Source organism: Ylistrum balloti, unplaced genomic scaffold (assembly GCF_031769215.1).
Source record: "Ylistrum balloti isolate Yb309-2 unplaced genomic scaffold, AGI_CSIRO_Ybal_v1 Utg371010, whole genome shotgun sequence".
Taxonomy (NCBI): domain Eukaryota; kingdom Metazoa; phylum Mollusca; class Bivalvia; order Pectinida; family Pectinidae; genus Ylistrum; species Ylistrum balloti.
In genome coordinates this window covers 110,767-122,866 of record NW_026782562.1, presented here as the reverse complement: position 1 = coordinate 122,866, position 12,100 = coordinate 110,767, and the positions used below count along the sequence as shown (strand labels likewise).

The 12,100-nt window shown below is 32.8% G+C and overlaps 1 protein-coding gene across 1 annotated transcript in view; it reads right to left on the bottom strand.

Annotated features, from left to right (window-relative positions):
- LOC132560056 (A disintegrin and metalloproteinase with thrombospondin motifs 18-like) overlaps nt 1-12,100 on the bottom strand; it is a 55,570-nt gene that overhangs the window by 24,379 nt on the left and 19,091 nt on the right. Inside the window, exon 3 of the mRNA XM_060224711.1 lies at nt 7,646-7,989. Coding sequence (XP_060080694.1) covers nt 7,646-7,989 — 344 coding nt within the window. The remainder of the gene's footprint in view (nt 1-7,645; nt 7,990-12,100) is intronic.

Genomic DNA, 12,100 nt, shown 5'->3' with positions numbered 1-12,100 from the left:
AAAAATGTCAATGAAATAGTGTTAGAGATAAAAAGTATAAAAAAATATTCTATATCAAAGTCAGCATGTAAACTTAACTTAAAAAAGAAATTATTTTTCTAATGCGTAATTGGTGAGCCTACGTGATTGAAATCAAATCCTCAACATTGAAGTGATACAAAAACATAATTTGTCACATAATCTATCTTGCAACTTTTAACAAATCTGTTTAGCAGAGATCAACAGTCACCCACAGCACACCTTAATTCCCGATATTTCACAGTTCACTAGTGATAATGTATATTGTACTACAGAAACCGGACCTCTTACATTTCACTGTTCAGAGTTTAATTTCTTTCTTAAAAGTTGATTCAGAACGATACCAAGTCCACTCATGTTTAGCGTGTCAGGAAAACAAGAATTCCCTCAACTGGTTTCAAAACAAAAATTTGTGACCTACCGCAAATCACGCTTAAGATTAACATGGCATTTGATGGACAAGCGTTAAGGTTTCGATTTCACCAACATCCCTTTAACTTTAAAATGTCATTTACACTTCAGCTATTTTTGAAGTTATTGAACTGTAAACTTGAACTATCAAGAGATGTGCACTTTAAAATTTGGTACCAATGTTTTTCATATACATATACCAACTGTAAAAGATTTTTTTAGATATTCACATAAATGTGTAAGATGGCACTTACACCCAGAATTTCTATTGTTTAAAGTAGCAACATATAATGTGTAAGGTAGTATATATCTGTAATTCAGTTATAATGTAGTATATAGCCTTAACTCTAACACAAATCACAGAACAATGTATAATGTAGTATATAGCCTTAACTCTAACAAAAATCACAGATACTATGTATAATGTAGTATATAGCCTTAACTCTAACAAAAATCACAGATACTATGTATAATGTAGTATATAGCCTTAACTCTTAACAAAAATCACAGATACTATGTATAATGTAGTATATAGCCTTAACTCTTAACAAAAATCACAGATACTATGTATAATGTAGTATATAGCTTTAACTCTAACAAAAATCACAGATACTATGTATAATGTAGTATATAGCCTTAACTCTTAACAAAAATCACAGATACTATGTATAATGTAGTATATAGCTTTAACTCTAACAAAAATCACAGATACTATGTATAATGTAGTATATAGCCTTGATTCTACAAAAATCACAGATACTATGTATAATGTAGTATATAGCCTTAACTCTAACAAAAATCACAGATACTATGTATAATGTAGTATATAGCCTTAACTCTAACAAAAATCACAGATACTATGTATAATGTAGTATATAGCCTTAACTCTAACAAAAATCACAGATACTATGTATAATGTAGCATATAGCCTTGATTCTAACAAAAATCACAGATACTGTGTATAATGTAGCATATAGCTTTAACTCTAACAAAAATCACAGATACTATGTATAATGTAGTATATAGCTTTAACTCTAACAAAAATCACAGATACTATGTATAATGTAGCATATAGCCTTGATTCTATACAAAAATCACAGATACTATGTATAATGTAGTATATAGCCTTAACTCTTAAAAAAATCACAGATACTATGTATAATGTAGTATATAGCTTTAACTCTAACAAAAATCACAGATACTATGTATAATGTAGTATATAGCCTTAACTCTTAACAAAAATCACAGATACTATGTATAATGTAGTATATAGCTTTAACTCTAACAAAAATCACAGATACTATGTATAATGTAGTATATAGCTTTAACTCTAACAAAAATCACAGATACTATGTATAATGTAGTATATAGCCTTAACTCTTAACAAAAATCACAGATACTATGTATAATGTAGTATATAGCTTTAACTCCAACAAAAATCACAGATACTATGTATAATGTAGTATATAATGTAGTATATATATAGCCTTAACTCTAACACAATTCACAGTAAAGTACAAGGTAGCATACACCCTTAAGTCTTACACAAATCACAGTTATAACGTGGAAGGTAGCATACACCCTTAAATCTTATACCTACTTCTCAGACTACTCATCTTGTGACATTATTTGACGGAAAGTTTAGATAAAATCATATCATCAAAAGCTACTTATTTCAGTGCGTTTAGAAAATCTAACCAGATATATTTTCAAATTTTAAAAGACTTTGTTTTTATATTTGAAAAATGTTCAGTAATCAATAGAAAAATGTTATAAATTTTATCAATTTTCCAGTAGGGATATGCAACATTGAAAATAGCTTTAAAACATGTTTCATCATTTGATAAAAACTGCAAGACTATATTTAAATTTTTAACTTTCACTTCCTGCCTGAATATTTCTGTACGTTTTCTGCATGCCTGCTGCGATTATAAACATATTTTATCAAAACATGACGGTTTAATTTGCAATTTATTAGCAGACCTGTCAAAGTGTAATCAAATTAAAAACCTGAAAATGTTCATAATCTTGGGTGTCTACTCTAAATGCAATAAGATCTAATTACTTTCATGTGCGTAATGGGAGAACTTTATCAAGCACCAGTAAGATTCTTAATAAAATATAAAATTCTTATTAAAAACATTCATTCCATAAGTACTTCACTACAGATAAAGTTGAACAAGAGGTCTAGAAGATATAAAGCCATTTTAAGTTAATATATCTCGCATCCATACCTGTTTTTAAAAAAAACAGAAAAAAAAACATTCATCTATAACTTTCATTACCAGTAAATTTATTACACTAATTGACATTCTCTATATATAGTTTTAAAACAAAATTGATAACAAAAACAGTGTTTGTTTTCACACAATTGTCTATTTACGGACATCAACATTGGTAGAATAATAACTAAAACAGAATAAAACCAATAGTTTTCGACATCAAAAATAATATATTCATATGCAGGCCAAAATAATCAAATGGTAGCATAGGGTTATATGATTCAGTAGGATGTCTGTTTATGGATGTTTAAATGTTGATCAAAATCTGTTATGGTTCATTTTGTACAAGATGTACAAGACATGTGGCTGTCCAGGAATGGTGTTAATAACTTGTGTGACCACCATTGGCTAGGACCAAAAAAGGATTACAAGGCTGGGGCATTGAGCCTGTATATCATTGGATGGTGTGAACCAGGATGGTATTCCACTCATCTTTCCAGAGAACATCCCAGATATGCTCTGGTGGGTTCAGATCAAAAACTTTTGTAGACCAATCCAAAACTTGGACATTGTTCTTCTGTAAGAAGGTCATGGTGTGGGATGCTGTGTTATCAAACTGTAAAAATAGAACTGTGACAGGTGCTAAAATTTCATCCTGATACCAAAATGCATTAAAATTTCCAGTGACAATGACTAATCTGGTTCAATTTCCAATGGATATGCTGCCTCAGATCATCGCACTACCCCCGACAAATCTGTCACGCTGGTCTACACTGGTCCTTCTGACATTGCTATACTTGCTGCCTCCCATCATCGTAAATCAAACAAAATCTTGACTCATCGGTGAACAAAACCTTGTTTCACAGCAATCATCAGTGTCACTGAGCCCCAATCAAGGCAATTGGTGTGATGGTGTCGCCTAAGAATTGGGCCTGTGTAAGCCCTCCTCGCACACATTCGGTGACAGCTCAGTCTGTTACAGATTGTCTAGCTGCTTATCCATTGTCCAAGCAAAGTCCTTGCTGTTACAATTGCAGAAACAGATCCCAACAAAACTGCAGCAGTACTAGATGTCTCCACAAGGGGAGGTAACTCATTGTCGCCCACTCCTTGGATGATCAGACATTGAAGTGGTTACATTAAGATCTTGCCATGCATGACAACCCATATTTTGGCTATACACCCAAACTGTCTTGCAATCTCAAGTTGTACTGCCTTGGAGCATGCCAATAGCCTTTCCCTTTTTCCTTTTGACAGACATGGTGTTAATATATACAATTTCAAACCAAATGAATGTTTATCAAGTGATAAAGGTTTTGAGATAGTGCATAAAGCATTTTACAAAGAATCAGTTTTGTTCTGATGCAATCTTTGAATTTCACACTTGACTGACTTCACTAAAAATGTTGGAAACTAATCCAGAAATTCCTACAAAACACATTTAGTTACTAAAAAATATCTGTATATATAAGCAATCAACATTTGGTGTACAGCAAGGTAACTTGATAGTGTTTTTCATTTGTAAGTATATTTTATTTCATACAGAAATATCTTTTATAGATGTAAATTGAATTTCAATCTTAAAGATAAAACAGTTAATAGAAGAGAGGAAATTGAAGAAAAAAGATTTTTATCTATACAAACTAGTACACAGATAATAAAGACTTTTTGTGATGCTTGAACATAATCCATTGGGATTAGAACGGATACCCACTGTGACTCTGAGGTACACGATGAGGTGACAGGTCAATATGCTGCAGTGAACACTCTTTGTTGTTCATGGATGCATATACCTCAGCCATCCTGACAATACAGGCCTAATGACTTCAGGAAATGCAGGAACATAAAATCAGCATGTACAACAGACCTCTATATGGGAGGTACCTGACATGGGACTAAGTATTTAGTGATAAAACATAATTGTTCCCTCGTTACTGATGAGGCTGTTACACCAAAATTATCTATGGATGTCTGCTTTATTCATTGGGCAATAAGCCTACACGACAGGTAATAAGCCCATGGATCTATACTGTTGTTCAATTAAATGCACACACAAGCACTATTTGATTGTCTAATGATAGGTATGCCCTCTTTATTGCTACTATTGACTTATTTTGGGAGAATTATGAGGTTTAAACTGAATTAAACAGATCAATTGTCCATCCTTATCAGAGCACTTAGATTAGAGTCTGTGACATTCATTTGAAATTTGAAGAATATAATTAACCTTAAGCAACAACAGGAAAAAATAAAAATATTTTATTATTCTAATTGAACAGAAGATATCAGCCTGCTCAGGGTGGTAATATTCATATGTTATTTTAATATATTTAACATTTCTGGAATGGTTTCAAATTTGAGCAAACAGATGGAATATGACATTAAATAAAAAAAATATTTATTTAAGATTAAGTTGTGATGCATATTCTCTATCAAACATAAAATGTTAAGTAAACAAAGTTCAATTCATAATCCTCCAGAAATATGACACTGCATTATTGTTTTCTCATAAGTGCAAAACATTAATAAAGTTTGATAAAATGATATCAGTGAACCCCACAAAATAGCTGTGACGACACCAGGTGAAATTTCTTACACAAAGGCCATGGACATGTATATATACACACCTGATTTTTTATAAAAGCGAAGAAATAATCGGCATGTTTCGTTCACCGTATCAAAACCCAAAGGTAAAGATGTGATGAAAATTTTTGAACAAATACACATTCCTGACTGTCAGCAAAATCTTAATGTGCTTTCGATATTATTCAATGACTTTCATCTTTTAAATTCCTCAGCTCAATGATTCCTATGGATCTAAGTTTTTGAAGAATGTGTGTGGGGTACATGATTTGAAGGTGATAACCTCTGTAAAAATGTGGGGGTGCATATTCGAAGGTCATGAACTCATGATTTCAGAGTACAGTACGCTGCATAGTGGGCATATCTATATTCACTTTTCTGTAAGTGCCTCCTGTCCTTCAGGAAGGTGAAGGGTTCTCCAGATTGGGCAGGGTTAAGAGCTAAAAGCTTTCCCAATATACATGATCAAGTGATATAAAGAGAATGTGTGTTTTATCCTACTCATGAGGGACAGATCTGTGAGTAATAATTTTGAAGGTTGGGGTGCCCAACTAAGCTTATTAATTAAGTTAAAGTCTATTTCAACCCAAATTAGAGAGACAATTGTTCAAATTGATGAGTGACTGAGGAGTACGGGTTGGGTTGTTCATCTGATACTAACATAATTTTGTTACAATTTCTCTGATCATTTTATAGAATATTTACAATCTTAAAATCATAACCACAAGACAAGAATGGTAAAAGAACAGAACATCAACATAAAATCCAGAGAACAACAAAGACATAGAAAAACAGAGAGCCTCTGTAACGTCACATTTCACATTTTCAGAATTCTTTTACATTTAGACTTACGGAGTCCTTAACTGAAAAGACAGGTACATGATAGAATCACTGTATTTCAGGAACATTTGAATCAGTGAATTTTATTTTCAGAAAGCTTTATAATAAATAATATCAGTGGCCTTGGAATGATTAATTCTTGGTTGTGATTTACAGGATAGATAGGAGAGGATTACTGATAACACAACTGAGATGTACATTTCATATTTATCACACCCCAGGTAAGGTCCCACTGGACAAAATGAATTACTTTCAAAAGATAGCAAGCTTTATTTGTGGTTAGCAGCAGATTAAATCAATCTTTCTTTTTATACATATGTTATAAATGTTATTGTTCTAAATATTTCATACCATATGTAATATAAAGATTAGCATATTTTCGTACCTGTGCTGTTGTCTGTGATTGACAATTATTGCATACAATTAACAAGACAATATCTGGTTTAAAAATGTCACCAAATTATTGTGGTATCAGTGGTTGTGGTGGGGACAGGTAGGGGCAGGTGGAATTATGGTAGGGCAGGCGTTGTGGGATTGTGGTGATGGAGGGGTGGAGTTGTGGTGGGGTTTTGATATTCATTATAACTAGGTTAAAAAATTGTACTAAAATACATTTTTAACTTAAATTATCAAATGTCTTTCCAATTTGACCAACACCTGACTTAAAACACATTTCAGATTTCAATATTTTAAGGAAATTGCATACTTAACCTAAAATGTTTCTAGATTTTAAAATTTATTTAAAACATACATTGACTATAAATTTTTTTTATCTCTTTTCTGTTTGTAAAATCCTTGACAAATGTCGGTCACCTGTAACAAGCTATTTCCTGTACACTTCCGATTTTATTTGTCAAAAGCATTTTATGACATTCTTAGGTAAAATTGATTTATATTCCATGCTCTGGTGAATTCCCCTGTAGGGACATCACCAAATTATTCAGGTAATTAACATTTGATCTATGGAAAGAAATTCATTATTCTGCTGTGATAGGTCACTTGATCATATTTTTTACAGGAAACTTTTGAAGACACCGAGTCAGCTAGCAGTTGTAAGTTATCTTGATGCAAACATCATCTTCATGGTATGAAGATATTACAGTATATATCCTACAATAGACCTCGGGGACCAATACACTGATCTGGTTCTAAGTGAGAGGTGAAGTTTTAGGACAATGAAATAGCATGGTTTTATAATTTTACTGAGCAACATTATACATGGGTCGGTTTATTACCCGACATAGGCTTAATAGAGGTATTATAATTTTCATGAATCTACATTGCAAGCCTACAGAGATTTCTAGGATAAGTTTTCCAGAACTGCAAGTTCATACATCTTATCAATAATCAGACATTATATCAATTTCTGTATTTGTACAGTTAATATCAAATATAAAAATCTAGATTAGACACAGGGAAGTCTATATGTAGAAAACAGTTTGTCTCTCAGTCAATTATTCAATATTCATCCTGGAACAAATGTGATTCTGGACAAAGATTTATCACAAATTTGTCATAGATATTGAGATTATAATGTCCTATGGTATATCTCAAAAAATAATCGTACTTACCACTCCACGACAGAGCGCCAATGCCACTTTGGAAGAATGGGAGATGATGTCCCCACTGTACATGCAATCATCAGTGTGCGACGAACTCTCTGTTTCCATGGAGTTTGTAATGTTGTTTCCATGTCGCAGATAGACTTTGAACCCAGGGGCCAGTAAGTGAGAATTGTGAGAGAGTTTAACATGAAATGTCTCAATGTCTGATGTTATGTTGAGGTACAAATGATTATCTAGTTGGACACTGCGACGACGACGCTCCAATACATGAGAGTTATGTGAATCATAACCCCAATGTGAGATGAAATGGCCTTTGCTATTTACACGGATGATATGAGCAAATCTGTGAACTGAAACAAACAAAAAATGTTGAAGAAATCAATCATAAAATATAATTCTAGGTTTTTTAGCAAAGGATTGCCGGAGTCCTAAATATAGTTCATGTGACAGTTATATGAAACACCCCAGAGAGATTTCTGAGATGGTTAAACAAAAAACGTTTTGGGTAAATGTAAACTAAATGATACTGGAAGTGAGAAAATATGTATTTATCATACAAGTGTTCATACACCTGTTAAACATATAAACACCTGCGATGCAAAAGTGTAGTAAAATATCAAAATGATAGAATTGTCTCTGAAATGATAGAAAATGCAGTCCTAATTATAAAGAAGGACTGCCTAAGGGAGGAAATGACACACCTGTACAATGTCAAAGTGACATATATCCCTTTAATAATATACATTCAACTGGAAATCTAACTAGAAGAATAGCTAAATCAAAACAAAACAGATAAAACAATGACAGTGTCAGTGTCAGTGACCACATTTAAGAGATCAGTTGAAAAATGAGTGGGATCTTTTGACAAAATTTTAAAATTAAAAGAACAAAGGACAAAGGCTCTATTCTAAGAATTGAAATGTCCTAGGAGAAAACAGTAACATGTCATGATGATTGAGCCTACAAGGTTCCTAGTGAAAAACTCACATAAATGAACTGTGAACATGATAAAAACTACTGGACGTAAATCGTTTAAACATTGTGCATTAGTGTTCTTTTACTTTTGTTTCATGCAATTTTCTGTCATTGTTATGAAGCTTTCCAACTTTCATAAGTGATTGGTACAAAAGTCAAACGGGTGATCTCTGGACAAGAATTACTTGTTGATACATGTACAAAAAAGGTCAATAACTCTTCAAAATTTCCTGAAGAACAGCTTCATGTCCAGGTAAAAAAAAGTTTAGAAAGCTTGAAAAAGATTGGTTGAAAAATGAGAAAGGACATCCCAAGACAGGACAGAATTGCTGATTGGAAACAAAGGGCAGTTACTTGTCTTAAAATCATTGAAATATAATGTGCTGTTTAGGAGGAGAATAAGGATATCTGTAGATAGAAAAAAATGCTGATTGAAAACAAAAGGGCAATTACTCTTCATAAAATCACTGAATTATAAAGTGTTGTCTAGGAACTCAGAAAAAGATATTTGAAGACAGGAAACAAGAGGCCCATGGGCCTTAACGGTCATCTGACAAAAAGCAAGCCAAACCTAGAAAGTGGGTTGAGGTCATTCATTTGAACAAACTTGGTAGCCTCTCCTCCAAGCATCTTACAAGCCCAATATCAGCACTCATGGACTTTTGCTTGTTGAGAAGAAGTCGTTTGTATATTTTAACATATTTGACCCCTGTGACCTTGAAAGTGGGTCGAGGTCATTCATTTGAATAAACTTGGTAGCCTTTCCTCCCAGCATGCTACAGAAATATCACTCATAGACTTTTGCTTATTGAGATCAAGTCCTTTGTATATTTAAACATATTTGACCCCTGTGACCTTGAAAGTGGGCCAAGGTCAAGAACAAACGTTGTAGGGCTCCATGCCAGCATGCTATTATTATTCTAAGAAGTTATTCAAAGATTTTAACATATTGTGTGACCTTGAAAGTTGTTCAAGGTCATTCATTTGAACAAACTTGATAGCCCTTTCCCAGCATGCCACAGGCACAAAAATGCCTTTTGATTGAAAAAAAGATTTTAACAATTTGGCCCCTGTGACCTTTAAAGGGGGGGTCAATTACAAACTTGGTAGAGCTTGCCAGTATCCTCTGTGCCAAAATTCTAGATTTGATAAGAAGTTGTTTGATGAATGTGGTCATCTTGACCCTTTGGGTCAGATGACCTAAAAATGATTTAATTATAATGTGCTGTCTATGAAAATAACATCTCATTAAAAAGTTTTTAAGGTCACATTAAAAAGACAAGTTTGTTGAGATATATCAATCCAATGTTTAAAAAAAAGCACAACTACATGTCATGATATTGTTACTGAGTTTCCAAAATGTAAAAAATCCAAGAAAGGAGAAATGGAAAGTAGAACAAAGGGCAATTAATCTTTTAAAAAATAAATTCAATTATTATTATTATTATTATTATTACATTCTTAATGGCCCGTCAACACATAAAAGGTCATTAGGACCATCAACCAATTAAATTCATTAAAGAGAAAGATATATGAGTGTCAAACACTTAGGTTAACTGAGAACTGAAAAAGAACAAGTCAATATCAAAATTAGTCGCAAAATTTAACTGATACATCAACACTTAGCAAACAGATACAAGCATATCAAATTTTTTAAAAAAATCCATGCAGTCCTTCAAGAAAGATAATAGCGACATAAACAAACTTTAGCTATAACAACAGAATGGTCAAGGGTAACCTTTGACCTTTAAATGCTTTGGTGGAATTATGAACCAGATCAGTTCAGGGGTTCATGAGATATACATTAAGGCAACCACTGAATGAATGCACACACAGATGGATAGGTGTAAATGTTGCTGCCAGTTCAAGGAGGAAGCACAAGATTTGAACAGATAAAATACCAACATTGTTGGAGAGTTAGCTAAATGAATGACGCCTTCCAATAGGCAATCTTCTGACTTCTGTTTAGATATATGTATACCCATAATATATATATATCATTACAAATACATGTATATGTGTATTTAACAGATATAGTTTTTAAACATTATTATGTTAATTTCATGTAAATGTTTAACTCATCAGAGTTAAGTGACATATCCATTTAAATGATATTACTTACTGTGCATCATATCAACAAAACATGTTACGTAATTTTCAAAATTTTTTCCTCATTCTTTGCTACATGATTGTACACTCCTTTTCATTCACCATTTCATATTTTATGTGTCCTATTCTCTACACTAATTACTTGGCCTGTCTTTATCTATTTTGTCCAAGAAACTCGAGATCTAACCATGCCTAACATTCAAGCATTAAATTATCTTGATATGGCATTTATGACCTCTATAAATGACAGAACTTTGCAGGTAAGCATCCTATTGTACACATGCAAGCACAACATAGCGTTTTTGTCTGCACAACATCTAAATCAAGACACCAGGATAAAAGATTATATAACATCATTGCTTCTCCTAAAGTAGGCCACCTTGAATTTTTAACAACATAAATGTAAATATGTCTACCCTACATCGAAGAAAATAAGACACTTAAGTTCTAGTGTCTATGGTGTGACTAGACTTTCTCCAGAATAAAAGGCCCAATGTAATAGAAGGTGTCTTTAGGGTATGTAATTACCTTGTCCTTTAGACTAAAAACCATTCATTACAAGATATCAATTAAGACATCTGTACTCTACATGTCTTCCTAGATGTTTCAGACACTCTTATTAGCCTCACAATTAAGTGACTTTTGGTGTCTTCCCTGCTCCTGAGACGATGATTGAGACACATAATTTAACTCTACAACATGTCTAACCTGCTCCTCTTATTGTAAGACACAAGAATACAAATGTTGATGTGTCTTCTCTCTATGCCGAAATACATTTGTGTTCAATTGTCTTCGAAAATACCCTAAAACCAAGTGTCAATGATGTGTTTTCTTTTTCTCCTTTTCAAAGTGTCTCTGCTCTCTAAAGATACAATTGAGTACAAATGTCAATGGTTTACTCTGTTCTACAAACTAAAAGACAATACAATGAAGTGTCATAATCCTTCTCTACATTGTAATTTGTATTATAAGATACTAGTAAAAGTACAAGATCTAATATGTGTCTATCTTTTTCCACTGATACAACATTACATATTAAGTGTCCTTCCTGTGTCTATATCTATAATAGACTGTAAGACATTATATTAATACATTTGTTACAAATGTTTCATAATGATGAAACCACCCTGCTCTTCAGACTCAATTTGATACAAGCCTCCCTGTAGTGTTAACAGCCTTCTTTGATGTACAGGAAAGCTTACACTACACAAACTGATCTGAATATTACTGTGTGTAGCAATGCACTTCAAATACATTTCTTTCCATTCAGATTCAGACAAGAAACTTGATACAGGATTAACTCACAGGGCCATATTTATACACCAATTAAGACTGCTTGTCACGGACATGGATAGCTGGCACACGAGTGATCAGGTA